The following is a 25,603-nucleotide window of genomic DNA, read 5'->3' on the forward strand; positions in this document are numbered from 1 at the left end:
CATTCGTCTGTTATCCTGGAACATAGCAGGGCTAGAAAGAAAACTGACTATCCCGGATTGGAACAACTTTATCGACAAATTTGATATATGTATGTTCCAAGAAACCTGGAGTTTAGTACCAATTTATAAAACTGGATATGCTACCTTCTGTGTACCTGCCTACAGTAGTGGTAAGGGCAGACCCTCTGGGGGCTTACATATTTGGATAAAAGTAGATCTAAACTGGAACATTTCAGTTCATGATTCAGAGTGTAGGAATATTCAACATCTCTCATTACCAGGCCAGGTGCGGGGAAGCAAGATGGAGTTATTTAATATCTACGCTAGAGGGACCCAGGGAGGTAAAATGTCTTGTACTTTTACAATTTTGGATCAGGCACTAGCTAATTGCTCATCAAATTCTAAAATACTTGTGGGGGGGGGGGGTTTAATTGTACATTTGAACCCTTAAGTGAGGATGACCCCCTGGGTATAGAGGAGGATGACGCTAGCTGGTCTATTCCTGCATTGGTACTACCCCTGATTAAAAATTGGTCTGCAAAAGCACTACAGATTAACGCCCTTACTGTGGATTATAATTTAAGAGCAGTAAACGGTAGATCCCCTTCTGATCGGGACGGGGCAATGACGTTTAATAGACTCAATAGCCCGTCCAGAATTGATTATATTTTATTGGACGTCACTATGTGGCGTGACCTAGTCGACATGGTGGTGGTCCCTTCGCAGGATAGCGACCACAATCCCTTATGTATGTCGTTGAGGAGGAGGGATTTAAAAGGTGGCCCAAACCCAGTCCAATTGAAGACAACAAAGGAGGTGACCCCATATGACGGTAATCGAAGATTGAAATGGGATAAGGTAGGCTCTCACCCAGAGAAATTGGCAAAGATTAAGACGCACATTGATGGGCTGATTATTATTGAGTAATGGGTGCAATGGCATCTAAGACTTCTTCTCTGGAGGTTGCCTGGAGGACATCATGAGTGCCAGAACTGGTCCGCACAATCAGCTTTTAATAAATTCTATTTTAAACCAATCACTAATTGTTTTTCAGAACGCTTTAAACATGCATAATCCTCATCTCCGGTCCGGACAAAATTTCCTAGCTAATGTGAAGGAAAATTTCAGTTCTATAAAGGAGAGGAATATTCCACCTCCTTCTATCAGCTGCCTTCCTGAAGGACACAAGGCACAAGTATGTTTATTATCTGAAGGTCCTTCATGGAATGCAATTTTTTGACAATATATCTGAATAAATATAAGATTTAATTTATTCAAGAATTAGACACATGCAATTTTTCCTTCATAGGAAATGCCTATTGTAGGAAAATGGCTCTTTTTGTATGGTCATCATTTCTTTTCTGGACTGATGCTGCTAGTTGTTTGACTTTGTGCACTGAGAGGCTACTACCAAAACCCCACTACATGTGCTCTGACACCTATAGCATGTTGAGATTGGCTATACTCCTCGTTGGCATATTTAACTTACCTATAAATACCAAATATATGGTGCAAAAGTTACTAGAGGACTGCAGCACATATTGTGCCGCCACAAAAGTGACAATGCAAAGCATGTTTCCATACCTGCACCTGCAGTCTGGGTATCCAGTTTTAAAACTGCCAATTCAACCTGGCATAATAAACGTATATGCCCAGGCCTAAACTTTTTTTTTTAATACTTATAAGGCACACCTAACATAGGCCCTAAATGCCAATAGGGAATGGTATTTACAAAGTAGGACAAGTGAATTTCATGTTTTACATGTCCTGGCAGTGAAAAACCTCAAAAGTCAATTTTCATTCTTGCAAGGGTGGTCAAGTCAGATTTTATATTACATTTTTGAAAATGACACTTTTATTAAGTTGTCATTGTCCTGCCTGCTCCAAATGTTCCTTTCGGCCAGTGTTCACTATCACCCTGAAGCTGAATGACTCCTTAATTAGGTGTGAAGTGCCTCCCAGAGCGGAGACAAAGGGGGAGGGGCTTGACTTTCTCCTGACAGGATGATCCATCCGGGCAGTGCCCAGGAACTTAATTAACTTCAAAGGATGCATATCCTGTTATAGGCAGAGCTGCCCCCCAGTACCGGTTTTGAGTGACCACAAGGAAGTGTTTGCCCATTATCACAGCCACACCTCTGAGAGAGCAAAGGGAACTCTGCACAAGGAAAGAAAGGTTCTACCTCATTGGTTTTAGGTAGAGAAGGGCACTTTGGGATAGTTGCCAGTAAACACACAGAAACTACTGCAAACCTAGGTAGGATCACCCCTGGGAACTTTATCCCATTGGTTAAGGTGTGACCAGGAGTCAACCCTTAGTCCCAGTCTAGCATGACCAATTGCCCGCATCTGGCGCTTTGTGCTAAAATTTTAAATTAAATTTAATTTAATCAGAATTTTTTATTTCTAAACTTTACAAATTCATAACTCCAGTTCCCCCATTAGATTTAGCATTTTGGTGTTATTTTGTTCATTAAAATATTCTCTTTTTAAAAAATTAAGAGTTAGATTATTATTATGTTGTGTTTTTGTCTTTTTAACTGTTTTGGTACTTCGAAATGCTTTACACGTTTTCTTAAATTAAGCCTGTCTGCTTTGTGCCATAGCTACCAGGGGTTGAGTTCCGGTTTAAATTACTTAAAACTTCACATGACTTAACAAGAGCAGTGACATTATAACGTATGAGAGGCCATCTCCACCCCAACTAATAATCCACTTTCTCACACCTATTCAGTGGTGATGTTGCAAGGAGTTTATCTGAATCTAATTCCCTTCCCATATTTGATTTCAACAAGAACGGAGTATATACAGGTTTATCAGTGTGAATGCAATTTACCTTAAATACATCTACTGCACTGCAGTAAGAAAGAGAAGGGCTGTTTCTTGATGATTGCTATATTACCACTGTTGTGATCTCACATTGTGTTTTTCTACTGACATATGGTACACGTAGTTCACGTTATGGTTCTTGCAGCGACCAATGTATGAAAATATTGGATATATATCATTAATGTAAAGTGAAATTTATGTTTTGGAATAATATTGTGTGTGATGATTTTTGAATTATATGCTCTCCCTGTGATTTTATTTTTGAAATTTGTTTTAGGATACTTGAATTGAATTTTCCTATCCTTTCTGTCCATCAGGGCCATTGTTTTCTGTATTGCATTTTACCCAGGTCCTTTGGATTTTGTTTGGGTTACCCTAGTATTTTGTAATGGTCTTCAGGGAAGGCAGGCAGTACAAGAGCAAAACAGCAACATCCAAAAAGAAAAAGTGCTTGAGAAGGGACAATGCAGAAAGACATTTGACCAAGAGAAATACCACACCAAAAAATGTAAAGACTATTTCCAGCCCTAGATATGATTCTATGCCCACCCAGCGAGTAAGTGTGGGAAAGTATGTCAGAGTATTAGCATTTTCCCCTGCACCCCTTAAAATTACCTAGCAGAGTTCAAATATGTTTTCCCCCCAAAATAATACGAGAAACTAAGTTAGAACATGAACATTTTTTTTAGTGAAGAGCATTTATATGATCAGCAAAAATAATACCTCTTTTTTTAGTGCCCGGAAGGACTGATAGGCAGACTTGGGCATTTTGTTTCTCAGAAAGTCCTAAACGTTGAAGAAGTAAATCCACCTCATTGGCCGGGTTGGGACACATTACTGAGAAAGAGTCTCCAGGCTGGTACGTGAATGGAGTATTCTGTAACACAACATTTCAATGCAAAGTATTAGTATTAAAAGATAAAGTCCAGATTTCGATCCTACCAATACTATACAACAACAAAAAATTACTATCATTCAAGCAAATATGGAATTTAACACACTTAAAATTGAGGTCCTGTTTCACTGGGATGTGAGACCCGGTCAAGCAGTAACCACAATCCTAGTGAGGGTAAGGCACCAGCAATCCCCAAATTAACCTGTGCTCACCCTCTGGTGGTTTGGCACAGAGCAGTCTGGTTTAACTTAGAGGCAATGTGTAAGGTATTTGTGCAAAACTTCAAACATTGAAAACAGTAAAAAGCACTTCACAAAAAGATCCTACACCAGGTTCGAAAAATAGAGCTTCATTTAATTAGCAAAACAGCCCAAAACAACAAAAATCCAATAAGTAGAACCGGATTTATGAATATTTAAAGAATAAACTGCAGTACAGTGCTTAAAGGCATACAAGCCAACTGGGGATATCTTGTCACACTAGACCGGGTCAAATCCAAAGATTCAAGCTAACCGCAATAGAGCGCAGGTCCGATACAGTCCCAGATTACCAACCCTACGCTACAGCTACACCTACCCAGCCGGACATTGGACATAGTTCATACTCGTCTCTCCGCTGTGTTTCGTCCACCCCCCCCGCCTCCTCCCTCCGTGTTCCTGTGGCTGCCTCCCCCTTCCAGACTGTCTGCCTGACCCGATCTGCATTCCTTCCCCCTTTTTACCATTCTCCATCTACCTTCCATGCCTCATTGAACGTGTGTCTTGGCTATGCTATGCGCTAATAACTCATGTTATTGTTTTAATCACTGTTTTTCTCCTATGTTACTTGGCTCCTGTCACTGATGTAATTTTGTAACTCGTAACTCGCTGATCCTCATGTAAAGCGCTCTGATACCTCCGTGTCTAGCCAGCGCTATATAAAACTCTGCAAATAAACAAATAAATAAGATTACTCCCCCTAAAGGCTTACCATCTCAAGTTTTGTGCCAAGACTCCCGTTCACTGGACAGGCATCGCGGACAGGCAGCTAGAGCCTTGCAGTGGCAATCCACTCCGATGGGCGATGCTTGCTGTGCAAAGTGCCGAACTTGCGGAGGCTTGTGCGGATTCTTTGTGCGAGCGACATGGTTTTGGTGCAAAAGGGCCCCTTTACGAAGAGCCCAAAAGCTTGACTTAATGGGCTCAGGAGCAACACCAAAGGCCCAGGACCTGAGACACACCTCTTTGGGGTCAGGAGCTCGTTGAAGATGGGTGTAGGAGCTTTGGGGAGCCTAGTATGTCCCTGAGACTAATCAGGAGGCCAGCAGACTAAACCTTTGAGTCACTCTGAGGTCCTGGGTTCAAGATGGGTTCGATGTCCAGTTTTTCTTCCACTGGCAAGAGGGCAGCAGGTCAGCACATCTAGGCAGCAGCTACTTCAGAGTAGCAGTCCTTTCATCAGCACAGCAGTCCTTCTTGGCAGAGTATCCACAGGTCCAAAAGTGTACTGAAATGGTGAAGTCTGAGGTCCAGTTCCTATAGGCAGAGGTCTCTTTGAAGTGGGGAGACTTTAAAGGGATGCCTTTGAAGGGCACAGATGCCCTCCCTTCCTGACCTGCCTCTAGACTCAGGGGAGGATGCGACCCTTTGGGTGGGGGGACAGGACACAGCCGATTCAGGTGTAATTAAGGCTGGGTTCAGCTCCTTCCTCCCATCCTGCCAAGGTGGCCCATCAAGTCACATCTAAGCTCCCATTTGTGTGTCCGTTTAGCCTGAATATACAAAGCCCAGCTGTCACCCACCCCAGACATGTGATCAGCGACAGGCAGCAGGCACCAAATGGCTAAAGCAAGAAAGTGCCAACTTTCTAACAGTGGCACTTTCAGAATAGACATTTAAAAATCAGACTTCACCTTAAGTTGTCATTTTAATTCGGATTCTAGAGACACCGAACTTGGGGATCTTATCTCTTCCCAATTGGAAATTACACTTCTAATATGCAATAAGGTAATCCCAATGTTATCCATTGGGAGAGATAGTCCTTGCAGCAGTGAAAACAGAATTTAAGAGTTTTTCCCTACCAAGACATGTAAAACCTAAAAAGTACATGTCCTACTATCTAAATATACTGCACTCTACCATTGGGCTCTACAAGGCCTACCTTAGGGGACACATATATATATTAAAAGGGAAGGTTTTTGCCTAGCAAGAGTTTAATATGCCAGCTCGACATGACAGTTTCAAACTGCCCACACAGGCTCTGCAATGGCAGGCCTGAGGCATGTTTACAGGGCTACTTAAATGGGTGGCACAACCAGTGCAGCAGGGCCACTAGTAACATTTAATTTACAGGCCCTGGGCAAATGTTGTGCACTTTACTAGGGACTTATCAGTAAATTAAATATGCCAATTGTGGAAAAGCCAATGTTACCATGTTTTCGGGAAGGAGCACAAGCACCTTAGCACTGGTCAGCAGAATCCTAACACCAGCAAAAACGGTCAGCAAAAACAGGAGGTCTGAAGGCAAAACGTCTGGGGAAACCACTCCAAGGATGCCAGGTCTAACACACACCTACTAGGAAATGTCCAAAAATATCGAATAGAAATCATTTTAAAGCTATGTAATGTTTATTATTAGTAAGTAAAGATTAACTACTTTTGTTTAGGTGAAGCATGTTAAAATCATATAGATTCCGACACAACAAAACAAACAAAAAAAGAAATAGAAAAGATAAATCTTAAATTAATTTCCTTTGACCTACACATATGTATGACGTAAATTACTGATAGTTCGAGAAATTTCTCAGAAAATGTAAGTAGCACTGCTACAAAACTGTGGCCGTCGCAGATTTTCAGGATAATTTACATGTACAGATAATAGTAACAGGTTATAGCAAAAGTGTATTTGTAATTCAACTATTTTTCTATCTACAGGGAAATTGTTTTTCCGTGTGACAAAACCCCTTACACAACACAACACTCCTGCTCTTGAAAGAAGTAAACGTCCGACATTATCGGGAGTGCACATGTCACTGTCTAATGTTTGAGAAAATCCCAAAACTTAAAGATTTGTTACTGTTCACCTGGAATGCTCAAAATCAGGACATTGACAGCTGATTTGCTCATCCATCATATTACACCACACTGAGGTCATATTATATGAGAGCAAATGCATTTAAAAATAGAAAATACACGTTTTGTGACTACCAAAAGTGAGTTTAGGCCCTTATATGAAGCACTTAATTTCAACTTTGGTGTGCAAACTTTTCATTAGGGCTAGAGAAATATGAAAGAAAGAGGTCTATATTTTTTATTGAATACTTTTTTTTGTCTTAAGTAATGATCCCACCAGATAGATTTTCAGAAAACAGCTTAGGGCCAGGGTATTAGAGTCTATAGTCGACCCTGCGGGAAGATGGGTTATTGCTTCTGTGGTAATTATGGGTGCCTGTTTTACTATTGTTGGATACTATGGTCCCAATCTTGATGACCCTACATCTTTGGGAGTGATTTTTTCTCACCTTTTGTCCTTCCCGGAACCAGTTATATTAGCCGGCGACTTTAATATTGTTTTAGATCCAGTCTTGGATAAATCTCATAACAGTAGATCCCGTGTCCCTTCAAAATCAAGATCTTTCTTGTTGAATGAGATGAAACAATACGGATATATCGATATTTGGAGGTTAAGAGCCGGGCAGCAGCAGGGTGTTTCTTTCAGAAATTATAAATATAATCACCAGTCCAGGATAGATTTTATATTAATCAACCATAGTTTATCCGATGCAGTTAGGGACATTTGTTATTTTCCGTCACATCTATCTGACCACTCTGCAGTTTTTCTGGAACTTATGGTACCTACCTCTGACATAGTTAGGACTTGGTCCTTTGACCGTTCTCTATTTTCTCACCCTGAAGATGTCTCTTTTTTCAAATCTGAAGTGAGGTCTTTTCTAGAGATGAATGTGGGTTCTGCTGGACCTGGTGTGGTCTGGGACTCACTTAAAGCCTCTTTGAGGGGTCTTATTACAAGTAAGATGTCATATAGAAGGAAGGAATATAGAGAGGCTATTGCCTCAGTTGAGGCGGACCTGACTAGTGCACAGGCCGACATTGATGCCAACTTAGCTTCCACGGAAGCTGTTTTGGCGCCTTTGCGGGTTAAACTATTGACCCTAAGAGGCCAACTGACCTCGATCCTTAACCGGCGGCTTCAGGAAAGATGGGAGGCCAGCAAAATTGCTCATTTTCAGTATGGGGAGTGTGCTGGTAAATTATTGGCATGGAAAGTTAAAACTGATCAGGTCCGTAACAACATCAACCTGATCTATGTCAATAATGTCCCTCTTTCTTCTGATGCAGATATTAGAGCAGCATTTAAAGATTTCTATCAAGATATTTACCATGAAGATAAGATATTGGATACTGATATGATTAATGAATGGCTTGGGAAAATAGATCTACCAAAACTCTCTGTTGATCAATCAGCAATGCTAGATAGTGAAATCTCGGAAGAGGAGGTAAGGGAAGCCATTCGGGATGCCAGGAAAGGCAAGGCCTCTGGGCCTGACGGGCTGCCTGCTGAAATATATAAATCTTTGGAGCAGGAGCTGGTTCCTTTCCTAGTTATATTGTTCAATCAGATACTGCTTGATGGAGTACGACCACCTGTGTCATGGGATAACGCATCCATAACTGTTATTTTGAAACCGGGGAAGTCTCCAACCGCCTGTGGCTCCTACAGGCCGATCTCGGTTTTGAATGGAGACTATAAGATCTTTGCCTCCATTCTTGCAAATAGATTGGCCTTGGTTGCTCCTTCCATTTTACATGTCGATCAGAAGGGATTTATTAAGGGGCGACAGCTTTTTGAACTAACTTTTGATTTGATGGGTTCAATAGACATGGCATGTTTGAAGTCTTTGCCCTTGGCGGTGCTCACGCTGGACGCCACCAAGGCCTTCGACAGAGTTAATTGGTTGTATTTGTCGGAGGCCTTGGCAAAGTTTGGCGTGGGGGGTAGATTTCGGCAGGCGATTAGTCTTCTTTATAGTAACCCTAGTGCCCGTGTCTTGGTTAATGGTATACTCTCTGACTCTTTTGACATCTCGAGGGGTACTAGGCAGGGATGTCCTCTCTCCCCACTCCTGTTCGATTTATATGCTGAACCCTTTGCCCAGATTTTGAGGGATAGTGTTAACATCAAGGCATTTGCGTACAGGGGTTGGGAGAGAAAGGTGGCACTTTACGCCGACGATATTCTCATTTTCACGTCTGACCCGCATGAGGCCCTCCCAGTAATATTCAGGCTGGCATCGGAGTTTGGGATGGTCTCTGGCTATGAGATTAATGCTCTAAAGACTGAGATGATGACCTGGAACATCGATCAAAGTACCTTCGATTCTGAAATCCAGCCGGCGAGTCGGATGAGATACTTAGGTTTGGATATTGTATCTGACCTCGATCAGATTACTATTATTAATTTTTTTAAAATTGCAAAGGACTGTCGTAGGTTGCTCCAGTCCTGGGCCCATCTTCCACTCTCCCTACTGGGCAGGGTCAACCTTGTCAAAATGTTCATCCTGCCTAAGGTTTCTTTTTTGTTTAATGCGATACCTTTATGTTTTGATCCCGCCTCCATCAGGAAATTACAGTCGGATATTAGCACCTTTATTTGGGATAAACATCTGCCAAGAATTTCTTGGAAAAAAATTAGGAGACGTAGGGAAAAAGGAGGGCTTGCTGCTCCTGATCTCCAGGCTTATGCCTGGGCTTTCCAGCTTTCACATGCTAGGATCCTATTAAAAAGACCAGTAGGGGTTGGAGTGGGTTCCCTTTTTTCAATGTTATTGGACGTAGAAGGTGTAAGTCAGTCAGGGTTTCTTTTTAAATTTGGAAACCCCAAGTTTTTCAAAAAAATTAAATTGAAAATTTTAAGGGGTATGGCAAGAATGTGGGCCCAGGTGTCTAAAGCAATTAAAGTTGGTTATTATGGAAGTAGGACACCTTTGTGGGGCCTTCCTGATGGTCCAGCATGGTTAAGGGATGCACTAGCTACACCTATGAGAGAGGCAGGGTTGGAGGAGTGGGGTAACCTATTTGTTGACGGGGACTTGTTACCCTGGGATTATCTTAGTAAAAAAATTAGTCCACACTTCTCCAGGCTTAAATATCTTCAGATGTTGAGTTGGTCTCGTGCATACTCTGCTCAGCCTCCACATGGTGCTAAATATTCCTTGGGCGTATATAGCTATCTTATAACGCTTTTGGCAGATAAGCCACCTGCCAAAAAGGAAATTTCACTGTGGTATAATCTAATCTTGGAGGAAATGGACGGAACTTTTTCACTGCCGGAGGATCTTTGGTCTCAACATGTCATCAATTCCGATTTGCAACATCTTTGGAATTCGTCTTGTAAGATGTTGTGGGATATTGTCAAGCCTGCATGGTTACGCAGGAACCATCTTTTCACCATTCATCGAGCATACTACTCACCCCTTCGTCTTTCTAAATTCTCTGAGGGGAGTAGTGTGGCCTGTGCGAGATGTGGTTTGGTGGCTGCTTCTGACATTCATATGTTCTTTGATTGCCCACAATTGTCCTCATTCTGGGATGCCATTAGTAAGACTCTTTCACTTTCTGTTGGAGTTAACATTACCCTAGATTTAACATCAGTAATTTTTGGGTGCTACCAAGGGGTCTCCTCCTTGGCAAAAAAGCTTATTTTTTATGCTATCTTGCTAGCCAGGAGGGAGATATGCAGAAAATGGAAGGATTCTTCACCTCCTTCCATTAATGACTGGTATGCTTCTACTTTGCTGGTCTCCAAGCTGGACCTGGCCAGATCTGGTAATCCTGACACAAGTTCTTTCTGGCACCTCCTGAATTGGGATCATTGATCATCTGGGGTTTTTTTTTTTTTTTTCCCCCAGGTCCAATGATTATGCCATCATCCTCATTCCGGGGGTCACTTGTTTCATGGCGCTAAGTTTAGTACCTTGGCTGGACTTTAGCAATTGCCTGTCTGGTAGCAAATTAGTGATCATTGAAGGTTGAAACATGTTGCTGAGGGGTGAGCCTTTCGTTCTATTACTGCCCCTACCAGTCTTGGCTACTGAGGCAGCACAATGTGTGTAAACCTACAAGATTGCATATTGAAACTTGTCTGGCAGATGAGGACAAAAAAAAAAAAAAAAAAAAAAAAAAACAAACAAAAAAAGAAATAGAAAAGATAAATCTTAAATTAATTTCCTTTGACCTACACATATGTATGACGTAAATTACTGATAGTTCGAGAAATTTCTCAGAAAATGTAAGTAGCACTGCTACAAAACTGTGGCCGTCGCAGATTTTCAGGATAATTTACATGTACAGATAATAGTAACAGGTTATAGCAATAGTGTATTTGTAATTCAACTATTTTTCTATCTACAGGGAAATTGTTTTTCCGTGTGACAAAACCCCTTACACAACACAACACTCCTGCTCTTGAAAGAAGTAAACGTCCGACATTATCGGGAGTGCACATGTCACTGTCTAATGTTTGAGAAAATCCCAAAACTTAAAGATTTGTTACTGTTCACCTGGAATGCTCAAAATCAGGACATTGACAGCTGATTTGCTCATCCATCATATTACACCACACTGAGGTCATATTATATGAGAGCAAATGCATTTAAAAATAGAAAATACACGTTTTGTGACTACCAAAAGTGAGTTTAGGCCCTTATATGAAGCACTTAATTTCAACTTTGGTGTGCAAACTTTTCATTAGGGCTAGAGAAATATGAAAGAAAGAGGTCTATATTTTTTATTGAATACTTTTTTTTGTCTTAAGTAATGATCCCACCAGATGGCACTAACATTTTAAAAACATTTAAAAAGAAAATAAGAATTTTAAGAGAATTGTATTCATTGGGACACCTTTTGAACATAGACACAGATATCACTAGCATTTTAAAACTGATACTTCTTACTTAGGCTATGGAAACCAAACAAAGGATGCCAAATCAAACAACCATTTCCAAAGCCAATAGGTCTCGCCTTTGGGCTCTACTGGCTTTACCGATGGTTTTGGCCTTGCTTTATGACCTCACATGCTTTGTAGCATGGCCAAAAAAGATAAAAATAGTAACTTTGTAGGTGAGCTCACCAAGCATGTGTGTGCCTATGAAATGATGCAAGTGCTTTTTTTCTTTTACTGTTCACCGATTCGAGTTGGATCGGTAAACAAAAAGAAAAAATAAGATGTACAAGCTGGTTGAAACAACACAGTGGGACTGGAATCATGGAGGGTGGGGATGATGAACCAACATGAAGGTGGGGGTGAAGCAACGTGGGGTGGGAGGAAGCAACACAGGATACAGGGAGTTAAAGCAAACAGAGAGAGAGGCAGGAACATGGAGCAGGAGAAAGCAAATTGAGGAGAGAGTGCAATGCAACATGGAGCAGTGGGGGGAACCAAACTGTCAAGGCAAGGGTGAAGCCCACGAGGAAGAGAGCATCACAGAGGATGGGTGGAGAAAAGCACACTGGCAGAGAAAGAGCAACAAAAGCAAAGTGGAGGGGGGAGAAGTACACAACACAGAGAGAGACAGGTGGAAAATACATTCATTTTGTGGACAGCTTAATCAAAAAGAAAAAAGTAGCACCTGAAAAGTGAGAATTGGAAGGGCACAAGTAATGTATCCATGCTCTAGCGAAGGGGCAAATGCATAAAGACAAAGTGAAGGCCACAGAAGTTAGCAAATGAGAAGCAAGCAAGAAAATGAGAGTCACAATGAAGCCAACCAATGTAACCGATGGGCGGTCTAATCACACTGTAAGCTGACAATATGTCTCCCAACAGACAGTGCATGCGCTGTCTAGTAGGCAAGACCTAATAAAGAAGTTTAAAAAAATATAGGAAAGCCGATCACATTTTCCTATAAGGCAGCAAAAATAAAGGTCCGAAACCTACCGGAGTCTCAGTTCGAAGAAAACCGTTATATTGACACAAGCAAATTTGGTTGAACCAACAAGGTGCACTCTGGCAGTACTCCCTAGATAGACCACTGTCCACTTGAATTCATTTTTATTAAATTCACAAAGCACTTTCACCACAATAGTGAACAAATAAAGTGCTTGAAGATAAATGAAAATGCAACCAGTTAATTTAGGAGGGCAGGGAAATAGGTAAAACATATTCTGTTAGGTCAGAGCAAAGCAAGTGTAAAGTGGCGGCTGGAGGAAAAGCAGACAAAAAGAGGGAAAGAAATCTGGTGACTGACAGGAAATTAAAATGAGACTGGGCAAAGGCGATACAAGCGGATGTCAAAAGTCACTGGTAATAACAAATAATGGAGAAGAGTTACAGAGAAGCCAGCTACTGTGTACATTTGAAAGTGATGCAAAGATAAGCATCATACATGCTCCTCCATAATTTCTCATCCTTGCATTTATACATCTGTTTATCAACACATTGACACATTCTAGAATTCACTGCCCACTTACTCATACGCAATAAAAGGGACGAACTCAACAAGCATATACAAAATAAATGGAAAAGAATAAAAGTAAAGCAAGCAGTACAGTAGGATTTCTTTGAGAGTTATGGGAAGTCACAAAAAGGAAAACAGGAAGGAAAGTAATGAAAGGGGACCCATCAAAGGGAAAAAATGGGAAACTAAATATCAGTACCACCCTCCAGACATTACAACATACTAAAGTTCAGGTGGATGTGCATATGTGATCAGGGAAAATGCTATCACTCACAGGGTCATAGAGCCAATGGCTAAAGTGGGCCAATTACCCCGCTGCCTGATGCAGTACGCGGTCTTAAGGAGAAGCAGAATGTGAATGACACTCAGACAGAAAAGGGCAGTACCAAACACCCGCAATATGTAAATGGGTGTGTGAAGAGCAATGAATGCTTCTTTTTTTTTTTTTTTTTTTTTTTTTAACAGGGGCCAGCACAGAACTGCGTCTGCCAGGCCTGCTTAAGAGGATCAAGCAAAGGTTATCACAGTGCTAATCTTCACACCCATGGTTTGTCAAAGGAAGTAACCAACACCAACATCTTTGCCTACTACAGCAATCTGTGAAATTCAATGCAATACCTGTTTACAGGCTTTAACACTGTGTAATAACAGTCTCCTCATAAAGGACTAGTGACATTCACATATGATTCTCACAATAAACAAGAATGGTTTACTGCCTTTGCAGTGATTTTTCATAATGAACATACTAGATTTTTGGCATCAGACATAAGTTTTCCTAATGAACCAATAGGCCCTTCATCACTGACTCATCAGCATAACTTATTGAGGCCTACAATATTAAACAGATTAAGGTAACTATCATGCAAAAGGAGAGCAAAATTACAAATGTGTATAAAATTAGTCCGCAAAGCATTAGGGGAGAGGATGTAGCCTTGCGGCTAAGCTGGGGAACCGGGTTCGAGTCTCACAACAGACACAACATCCTGTGATTCTGGGCAAATCACTTAGGGCCATATGTATGAAGCAGTTTTGCGATCGCATACACTGCGAATCGCAAAAAAACAGTGTATGCGATCGCAAAACAAAGCTTTGCTATGTAAGAGACACATTCTGTACGCAAAATTGCTAATCGCAAATTCTGCGATTAGCAATTTTGCGATTAATATGCCTTTGCGATTTATTTGCGAATTCGCAAGTTGTGACTCAACAATAGCGAATTTCGCTATTACTGAGCTCGCAAGTTGCGAAATCGTAAAACGGAATGCATGAAAATATCGCTAATTGCGATTTTCCGAAATTCGCATTTTTGAGAATCGCAATTACCACCGAGTATGAGCAGGTGGTAACCAGGTGCAAACTATTTAAGGAGGCCCACAAAGCAACAGATGTTTTCAAGAATGGCTGGGCTGTATGTGATAGCCAGGAGGCTGCGACTCGGAGCTGCTGCACAGAGAAGGAGACGCCAGGAAAGGATCTTTCATGCGCGCATAACCCTGTTCCAGCGGACTGAGGAGGAGATCCATACAAACTACTGGCTGGATGAAGAGAGCATCCTGGATTTAATAGCGGAGCTCAAACCTATACTTGAACACCCCACACGCAGGACACACACCATCCCCACCCATATCCAAGTTCTGTGCTCATTGCACCCCTTGGCATCAGGTAGCTTCCAGGGGGTGATAGCCACAGCAGGAGGTGTCTCACAGAGTGCATTGTCCCGCTTTTTCCACGCGTTCCTGGATGCCAAGGTACAGAGGCTGCATTACCACATCCACTTCCCCAGCACACCACAGGCACTAGACCAGACCAAGCAGGAGTTCTATCAAATTGCACAGTTTCCCCACATCATTGGATGCATAGATGAGACACATGTCGCCATATCGCGCCCCCCCCAGAACGAGTATGTGTTCAGGAATCGCAAATCCTACCATTCCCTGAACATACAGGTGGTGTGTAATGCCAAGCACATTTTCACCGACATTGTCGCAAAATACCCAGGCAGCACACACAACGCTTTCATCTTCCGCCACAGTGGGATACACCGTCGACTCACAAGTGGGGAGTTTGGTGAGGGATACCTACTAGGTAATAGCATTTGTACAAAGGACACACTAGTAAAGGACAGCATTGGCAGGACAGTGTTTAACCATATTCCTCCCGCCCCACAGGTGACAGTGCGTATGCGGTCCGTGATTTTATACTGACTCCTTACCTTGAATCCTGCCAACGCTGGGGAACGGAGGTACAACAGTGCCCACATAGCAACCAGAGGTACCATTGAGCGGATCTTCGGGATTCTTAAGAGCAGATTCAGATGCCATATATACGAGTGGAGGGGCACTACAATACAGCCCCCAGACCTGTTGCAAGATAGTGGTTGCATGTGCCATGCTGCACACCATCGCAACCAGGAAAGGCACACCAGTGGAGCTCAGTGAATCGGATTCAACCGATGAGGAGGGACCTGCGCCAGGACGCATGCCAGCCGGTGCAATTGGTGCAGCTGCTGGGCGCCAGAGGCGAGATGAGATCACACAGAACTATTTCTAGGTAAGAAAATATGACACAATGCTAACTCTCAATAACGAGACTTGTGTTTTATTTCCTTTACTACAGGATTAATATCTGCACACAGCCTGTGTAGCACACAATGTATTGTTCAATGCCCAGCACATGTTAGGATCACAGTGCGTATTAACAATCGGGAGCAAGTGTCCATGTACACTGGGTTGATGCACCCTTCTCCCTGTCCAAGTCTGAGCATCTCAAATGCGGCACTGTCGGCCCGTAACCCCTGGCTGTGGGTGCATAGTGCCCTCCTCACCTGTCCCAGAAGCCATGCTGTGACGCACACTGCGGCGCCTATCCGGGGGGTGGGGGGGGTGTAATGCTGCTCCGGCCAGATTGGGCATCCTCGTCTGTCTGTGTGAGGACTCCTGGACCAGTAGTGCGATCTGCGCTCAGCTCATCCACAGCACGTCACCTGTACCAGGGCTCTTGCCACGTCCTGGCTGTTGTGTGCCATCTCACGCTGCATACTGATGCTGCGCCTTGACAGCACATTGGTTGCTGAGGAAAGGCAGTTGACCACCCTGGTGTAGAGGTCTAGGCGCTCCATCTCCCTGCGCCTGGCAGCACGATCCGCCCTCAGTTCAGCACAGAGTGCCTCCAGGGCACCCGTCATGCCCATGAAGCCAACCCTGATTTGCCGCTGTATTGACCTGATGTTTTTGTCCTGCAGGCGTTGGACTTCCAACATGTGCCCCTACAGCCCTCTGAAGACTGTGTCCTCTCCTGGGACTGCTGCACTGGTGGATGCACATGCCCTGCACCTGGATGTGATTGGCGGGATAGGATCAGCACGTGCTCGATGATGGTGTTGTGGCTCTGGCTGCTCCGGGACTGGTTGGACATCGCCATCGGAGTCCTGGGCTTCCGCCTCCAGCGGGGGCAATGGTGGCACTGCAGTCCGTCTGCTGCGTTTTGGGGGATGACTGGGCTGCCCTCCTCCTCTATTCCCTCCTCCTCCTCTAGCCCAGTTTCCTCTGGGTTAGGGGATGCATCCTCTCCTCCACTGACTGTTCCCTGGGTTTCTGATGGTGCTGTGGACGTAAATGCACACATTCATTTTCTGTCCTGACTTGCATATGTCATGCATTAAAATTCACTGTTTGAAGTTACATGGGTCCTGTCTGTCTGTATTTTTCCTTTCGTGATGCGCACATGCTGTTTGGGACTGGCTGGGTGGCAATGCTCCACTGTTATGTGCATGTGACTACATCACCCATAATGCATTGCTGTGTGTGCTTGTGTACCTGCACTGGACTTTTAGTTTTGTGGAGCCCCTGGGACTCTCCTGGGTGTGTGGGGGAAGTAGGGGGGTATCAGGGGTGTGATGGCATGCTTCTTACCTTGTCTTGGTTCCGGGGGGTCGGAGCTGTCAAGGTCTGCCACGCCCATTACACCCTCCGGAAGCAGGGTCCCCTCAACCATTTCCTCGAGTGGTGTTGAGGCGGTGGCAGTGGAGGTCCCACCACCGGTTTTCTTCGCCTGCTCCAACCTGGCAGCGACCTTCTCCTTGGAGCGCTGGCGCATGTCGTACCAGTGCTTCCTGAGGAATGGAGATCAGCCCAAATCCTCCTCTTGCGTGTTTCAGGAACACGCAGGGACTTCTTTCCAAAGAGGTGCTCGTGATTGACGACCATTTCCTGTATCAGGACCTCCAGCTCACTTTCAGAAAACTTTTGTTTTCTTTTCCTGGGTGGTTCCCCCTGCTGCTGATTGTCCTTGCTGGCCATGTTTCCAAGCTCTGCCATTGTTTGTTGCACTGCAGTGATCCCTCACCACCACTCCTACTCTCTCACTGTGCTTCTGAGACTCAGGTGCAGCATGGGTAGTCACACTTCCTGGTTGTGATGTCATCATGCTGCACCTGAGTTTCCGATTCTCTAATTTGCGATTTTCGCAATTTTGTGATTTTTTGGTATAAGGAATCGCAATGGAAATAGCGATTTTTTCTGAATCGCACATGTTTTGCGATTCTCAATTTGCGATTAGCGAAAAATCGCATTTTGGGAATCGCAAAAAGGGAGTTTGATACATATGGCCCTTAATATCCACGTCCCTAACAACAACAAAAAATCAATGTGCCCTGTAACGAAACTGGTGCTCATCTAAAGCGCTCTGGTACCCGATTTCTCGAGTCTAGTTCGCGCTACTAGATATATATATATATACATACATACATACATACACACACACACACACACAACCCCTCTTATGAAGGTCTAACAAAGATTATAATGGTGCAAGTCTTCCAACCCACAAATTTATTTGGGGTGAGGGGATAAGGTGGAACCAACATGAAAAACCCTTGCTTACTAAATTTTACTTTGATATTCCATGTAACAAAATACCAGTATACAGCCTTCAATACAGTGTAATACCAGTCAAACCTTAAAGGCCTATTGCATTTAATAAATTCATTTCACAATAGGTAAGTTTGACCTCCTACATTTGTTATAACTTTTCATAGTTAAATGATCCAACCTATGGCATTTGACATAACATTTTCCAATGATCCAACCACGCCTATAGCTTTTATTACTGGCTTGCCGTCATCATTAACTCAGGGTGCACCAAAGTGCAAATCTTCTGCCTGCAAGATTTGTCAAAGAGGGAAACAAGATGTGTAAACCAACACCCCAAAACCCTTGCCTACTACAGCAAACTGTGAGAATCCATGTAACAAATGCTTGAACACAGCTTTAACACAGCGTAATAACAATCTACCCATAATGGCTTGTAGACTTTAACAAATGATCTACACAATGAATAATCTAGGCAAACTGTTTTTATCGTACATTTTCATAATACAAAAATTAGACCTACTGCCTCGGTCATAACTTTTCCAATTAACCTATAGGGTTTACCTCTGGCTTGTTACCATAAACAACTCAGGCCTACTGCATTCCTTATATGACTTTTGTAAAGAGCATTTCACAACGCAGGAACACATTTTTCTACATTTTTAATGACTTTAGATCCTTTTGGGTTAGAGATATTTTCCCCAAGGTGGGAAGACCTCTGATATAGAGGAACAGGACTGAAGTTGTTTTATCAAGTCATGAGACTCCAAGGTGACTTGCAATGTTCATAGAATGTCAAGCATGGGATACGTCATTCATTATAATACACAGTTACAACATGACCTTTCCCACAAACGACTTTAATCATTGGTGCGGTGTTCTTACATATATAGAAGAGATAGAACATTTGTAAAGGTGGAGAATAAAATTTGAATTTTCTAGTGCAAAACTAAACGCACCAAAAAGCAGTTGGATATTTGTAGCAAAAAGATATTGGAATCACTTTTATACAATTTTTAAAAACTTTGGAGTTCAGAATGTGTAGAAACCTGCAGAGAAATGCCATCTTTCTAAAAATAACAAAGCAAGGAAACTACGCGTTTCCATAAATATCACCTTCCTCCTCATCACTGTTCATCTAGAAAAACAGGGCATAAGGAAAAGCTGTGTTTCCTTATAGTAAAGTGCAGCTTTAATTATGCCATGTGACCTGCTTTTCCTGGAGTGCTGGCAGTAGGCATTGTGACATCAGAACACAAATGTTATAAGTTAGCCCCTATGCCATTTCTTTATTAGAGGCAATTAGGGACATCACAATTCGCCGGTAATAAGGAAATTAGAGATGGGTTTTTGTACATGGATTGCAGGATACTATGTATTATATAGTTATAAACAAGAAGACACAACAGAAATATGAGATGAGAAGAAACGTGCAGTGGTCAAAGATCGAGCAAAGGTCACAAGCAGAAGTGGACAGTGTAAGGGAAAATTGAGGGAATGCAGCAGAGATAGAGTAAGAAGAATGAGCTGAGAAAAAGAGCTCTAGTTGGGTTAATATGAAGATCTCAGAAGACATCCATGTATGAGCTGAAGAAAGATAGATAGGGAGATCGTTTAGTTGGAGCAGGGTCAGAAGGAGCGAAAAACAAATATCTGAGAATCGTCAATATAAAAGTCGCAGATAGGCAAGAGGAGAATATAGAGGCAAGACTTTTGTAGATAGAGAGAAAGAAGAGGCCAGGACAGTGCCTGGATGTACCCATCACGGTGTTCTGAGTTTTGGCAAGTCCAAAGTATGGAGTGCATTAGACCAGAAACATAGGAATGAAGATAAAAGAAAGTACCACCAGTGGTCCCAAGAGAGGCGAGAAGATGAAACAAACATTGGCAAAGCCAAACGTTCTCTCCTATGTGTTCAGTCATGTTGAACAGCACAGCAGCAGTTGCGCACCAGGCCTAAAAATATCGCAAAAAAAGGACCCAACAGTTTTGTCATTTTGTAGGCATGTGCATGCATTTAAAGAGCACCGTTTTAAAAAAAATGTATTTACCGATCCGAGATGGATCAGTAAATGTTTCAAAATATAGCATAAAAGCACCGTTTTGAAACAGAGCTCGGCTCGCTTTAAAAAATAATATTAATGGATGAGCGGGTTGCAGAAGCGGACAGGGGAATGAAGCAACATGGAGGCTGGGGAGAAGCAACAAGTGGGAAAGAACTTGGGCAAAAAAGAGCAGCATAGAACATGGGGGTGCAGAAGCACACTACAAACGAAAGCAACATGAAGTGAGGGGGCCTAAGCACAAGGACAAGAGAGCAACACAAGTGTGCATGGTGGCAGAGAAGCACATGGGCACAGAAAGCCAGAGGGGATAAAAGCACAAAATGGAGATCACTGCAGAACACATGAACTCCCCTGAGTGCTTAAACTAGAAGATAAAATAGTTCCCTAAAAAGCAAGCAGAGGGAACACATAAACGAGCCAATTAAAGACATGATTAGAGAGGCCTTGCTCCATGGCAGGGAAAAATGAAAGATTGTCAAAAAATGTAATAAGAAGCAGGAAAATGAAAGTGACAGGGGAGCCAGCTAATGATAAGCAATAGTAGAGCTCCACGGTCCTGTACGTTGTTGGTAAGCCCACAATATCTTTTTTGCATTTGGACAATGTATGTATTTTACTGCAAATGGGTTAGGGGTCGTTTGTTGTCATACTACAAAAGAGAACACCATGCTCTTCACTGGCTAAATGACCTACATATCTCAGCAATTATAAAAACTGCCAGCTCCTGGCATCCCAGTGGAAGGCATGCTGTGGCAAGTAGCGAAAAACGTCCTCTGGAAACCGACCTATAAACAAAACAAAAAAAACACTTTCATGCATTAAAAGGTGCCTCTAAAACTGAGGCAAAAGTCAAAACAGCTGCTAATAAAAGTGACGGCAGAATCCACAAAATTCCTCACAGAAGCCAAGAATAATTAGCAGCTTGAAATAACCACATCGGTAAACGCTCTTAGAAACAATGCTTCATTTTTGATTAACAAAATACACAAATGGGGAGGAGACGGAGGCATAAAGAGAGCAGTGGGGGTGAGAAACATGCAAGGTGAGACAGCTGTAAAACATGTACTCTTATGAAGTGCTTCACAAAAAGAAAAAAAAGAGTTCCCAAAAAAATGAGCAGTTGTGGAAGAATAGGAGCCATTCAGGGAGGTGTTACTGGCTGTGCTCCGTGGGAGGGACTAAGACAAGCTGGATAGATTAAAACAAAATGCCAGCGATCAGAAAGTAAATGTAAGTGAAAAAAGGCAAAGTTAATAGTAAGAAATGGGCGGAATGCATTTCGGGCTCAGCTTTCAGCATGTCTCAATATGTCTTTCAACCAGATAGTCTCCAAGTCTGGTAGGCTTCGACCTAAAAACTATTGAGAGCTCACCAATGTCAAAAGCAGGAAACGGATTCATAAGAATACAAAGGAAGGAAACATGCTCAGAAAAGAAAATTAATGACACGGAGAGTAGTTTTAAAGAAGGGTGTACAACATAGGATGGAAAATAAGTGAATTAAGTCAAGAATAATACCTTGTTGTAAAAATATGCTAAAGTATCTTACAAAGGCAGGGACAGCATGTACTTGGCACCAATTAGATAGTGGTTAAATGGTTGCATAGTCTTTTTAAATGATGACCAGAACAGTGACTTACTTGGAAGAGTAAGGATTTATACCAGAAGAAAGCTAAAGATTAAAGACAAAGAAGGTATAAAACAGGATAGAAGAGATGAGCTAAGAGATTACAAATGAACAGAGGATCAGAGGGAACCATAGTAAGGTTAGAGTGAGAAGGAGGGCATCAGGAGGTGGTATGAGGCAAAAGAACGAAAGAAAAAGAGGGAAACTTGTCATTATATGCAATACAGAAGAAAGCAAAATCAGAAGTAGTCAGCTAAGAGGGAATGAAGTAGCAAGGGCACAAGGTCATAGCTCTGCTTCGCCTGGCACAGCCCGTGTTTGATGAAACCATGGCTCAAGTCAGAGGCCAGTTCTCTCAACTTGTCCATGTGGCTACTGTGTGGCTGTTTCTGCCACTTAAGATGTGTTTCTCCGAAAACAAAGGGTTTTTTGTGGCATGGACATTACATTGTATACGCAGTAGTGAATCCACAGGAGATTCAAGGTATTGTTAAGAATTTTGTGCATTTATGCGTTTGTGCAATAATTACAATGCACAAAATGTGGTTTTACACTCTAATACACATGACCACACAAATAAAGTACTGTTGCTTTTTAAATGAGTTTCCTATGATGTACAGAAATGTGTTTTCCTTACCCTTGCTAACTAGGCCTCAATTTGGGCCTGGCAGCCATGTTTTTCAAAACAGGTGTCGCTCCTGTCCTTTCCCTGCACATTTCACCATATGTTATTTCTGCAGCACACACTAAGGACGAATACTATTTGTTTATTTCCATTGTCATTGTTCATGCTGTTCTTGATTTTTCCGTGGGCTAGTCACAAAGCTGTAACTCATTTCAAGGTCTTTCGGCTAATTCACCGGACCCTAATCATTCATAATAGTGTGCTGTTGTTAATGTATCTAGCTTGTTCAACCACCTCCGGACAGCATTAGCAAAGACTGAGCAGAATCAATACTCACGTAGTGGGAAAATGCTTAGGTGCGAAGGCAATATGATGTAGAATAGAATTGTGCTCTGATCTGCTATGAATATAACATCTTCAATCAGCAGCTCTGTTAATTTTATATGCAAAATTAATGTATAAAAACCATTGATTTTAGGGGTAAGCCAGAAGACTTTCCTGAAGACTTGGAAGCTGCTAGGGATGTTGTTAGTCATTCTCTTGATTTTGATGACCATTTGAGACTTAGAATTTTTTTTAATTTTGCACTTCTCTGTAATGCCCTATTTACTGACAGCCTGTATGGTACTGGCTCTCTCTACCACCTTACTTTTGAATTTTGTAATAAAACCCTTTAAATATTCCTCTGTTCTAGAACTCAGTTATTGAGTCCGCCCTTTTACTTAATTGACTATATTTCTTATTTTTAATGTGTTGGGAGTTACCTTAACTCGGGACATATTGAGTCATGAAATTGAGGTTTAACACGGTCTCAGATTCCTCGAAATGTGGGCGTCTTGACGGAGATAAATTTTGGAGTGTCGCAATTGCGGGGTCCCCCCTCCCATAGTATGAAACAATCAAATATTCTCCGCTACAGGAGAGGCTGTGAATAATTTATCATGTTGTAGGCTACACTGCAAGCAGATACAGAAGCACTGTGCGCACCATTATCACACAAACCAAATTTACCTGTTGCATCATTCATAGCGTTGCTTTGCAGCGCAATGAGGTAGGGTGAGGGCACCACGACGGATTGGAGGTTGCGATTCAAATACAGAGAATATTGGTCACTAACATTTTGGCATTTCTACACGAAAACAAAAAGCCAAGAGAAAAAAACTCTGCTATTTCGGGAGAGAGGGTCAAAAAGCAAAGACATCAGATATCTGTGAGCGTCCAATGTTTGGTGATTTAACTTCATATACAGTGTTTCACTCAATTTCTTACTTTTTTCCATTAAAAATTACAAACCATCATTAAACCTACCGAAATATCAAGCTCCAACAGCAAACACGTTTTGACTGCATCTGGCATGGTCAGTTGCTCTGCTTTTGTGACAGGAACTTGGAAATGGGGCTCAGAATTCAATACAGAAAAAGTGGATTTCTAGAAATAAAAAAATGTTTAAGAAAAGCTGCTGAAATGTTAAATCCAAATGTCTACAATATCTAACAGGGAAAAATATTCCTTGGTTTCTAATGAACAGTACAGTGATTGAACAATAAGTGCCAACTGATATACAGTGAAGCTTGCAACAAAGATATATGTCCTAGCAAGTATTTATACTTTGAAGGACAGCTAGTTTTCAATCGGATTCAAAATTCATTTAATAATAATAGAGTAAGACACCAGGATTAGGTTTTCTGTATCCATTGTTGCGACCTCTACAATCCTCTGGGCTTAGAGCTTGCCAGCATGGGTCCCTCCCTTGAAGCAAAGTCTCTGTCTCTTTCTCATCCTTTTGAATGAATGACTAGTATCCTCCACTACTCCCCATTTAAGGAACCTCTTTTTTCTTTCATGCAAACATTTTACTTTAACACTTGGGAGATAATATATCACACATTTGAGACTCATTATAGTCTGAGGACTATAGTTATTTCTCTGATAAGGCACATTCTTTGAAATTCTGTATTTACACCAACTAGCCCACATATTAGCCACATCAGTGACTCTGCTACCAAAACCAAAAGAAATAATAACTAGGCATTTGCGCGCCATCATTACCAGTTGGCTATAAAAGAACACGCAGAGCCTTTCTACTTACCTCGTTGGCTGCATCTTGAAGCCGCACATCTATATATGCAGGAGGAAGAGCAGGAATATTCAAGGCAACCTGTGAAAGAGGAGGGATGGACCAGACCAGGGAAGGCTCAGAGTCCAGATTAGGTTTGCCATCTTGAATGTCTACCAGATTCTGCAGTGCTGGGGTAGCTACAGAAGGCGTTAATGTCAGAAGCTGCATGGGCCGGTCCAAACTGGTTGCATTCTGCATGTCCTGGTCTGCCGCAATACCGTTTGTTACAGGCTGGTTGTCATCAGTGGAGCTGTCTTTATCTTCACTCAACATGGCTACATTTTTCAGGGCAACCCAGAGTCTTTCAATCCATGGTTCGACTACTAGTTCCAGGCTGTAAACAAAAACATAAGATTAGAGAGTGAGCACACAACCACGTATTTTATATACATTAAATTAATTCATAGGAGAAGAACTTGAGAGTGAAAAACATCCACGTTTACAAACATAAGAGAGCAAAACATTTCCCCAAAAAATGTTGTTGACCCCCTGCAGCCTTCCACTCGGGGGCTTGACGTTAGGCGCAAGGTACAATGGAAGGTGTGGTTCGAGCATATCCCTCCAACATCAGGAGTTCGCCTATATCCCCACTAAAACAGGAGTCACTACTTCGAAGACACTACATCAGGAGTCACTACATCATACGTACCATTTTCTATTTTTACTTTAGGAGTCACTACACCGCAAGGAAACATTGCATCGCAGTTAATTATAAATAAGAATTTTAAAATATTTATATACTAAAATGTTGTGTGTGCATGTATATGTGTGTATTTACACACACACACACACACAAAAATATGAAACGGTTATAAAGGGAGTTATGGTGCTGGCTTAAGCTTGTCCAGCCACTGAAATTCAAAAGTTCTGGTTAGCCAAGCACACAACGCATGCCATTATTCAGCTACTGTCTATGCCTAAAACACGAATTTGACACAGGTAAAGAAACAAATACCAGAGTGATCAAGATAACAAAATGGTGACATGGTGGGTGTTGAGAGGTATAGAGTGTGTTGTGTGCACTGCTAGCCATAACAAATTTCAGTGGTTTGATGGTTTGCTTCTAGAACCATAATTTACTTTTCAACTTGAGTTTGTTTTAGTGAGTTTCATTGTGTGTT

At 42.1% G+C, this 25,603-nt stretch overlaps 1 protein-coding gene across 2 annotated transcripts in view; it reads right to left on the reverse strand.

The window, feature by feature from the left end:
- The window catches only part of MTRR (5-methyltetrahydrofolate-homocysteine methyltransferase reductase), a 399,747-nt gene that overhangs the window by 287,309 nt on the left and 86,835 nt on the right, over positions 1–25,603 (reverse strand). For both annotated transcript variants that reach the window (XM_085606098.1, XM_085606097.1), the window contains 3 exons: positions 24,453–24,816; positions 23,672–23,791; positions 3,553–3,706 (listed from right to left, as the gene is read on the reverse strand). In XM_085606098.1, the coding sequence (XP_085462224.1) occupies positions 3,553–3,706; positions 23,672–23,791; positions 24,453–24,816 (638 nt within the window). The remainder of the gene's footprint in view (positions 1–3,552; positions 3,707–23,671; positions 23,792–24,452; positions 24,817–25,603) is intronic.

Source organism: Triturus cristatus, chromosome 5_1 (assembly GCF_964204655.1).
Source record: "Triturus cristatus chromosome 5_1, aTriCri1.1, whole genome shotgun sequence".
Lineage (NCBI taxonomy): Eukaryota > Metazoa > Chordata > Amphibia > Caudata > Salamandridae > Triturus > Triturus cristatus.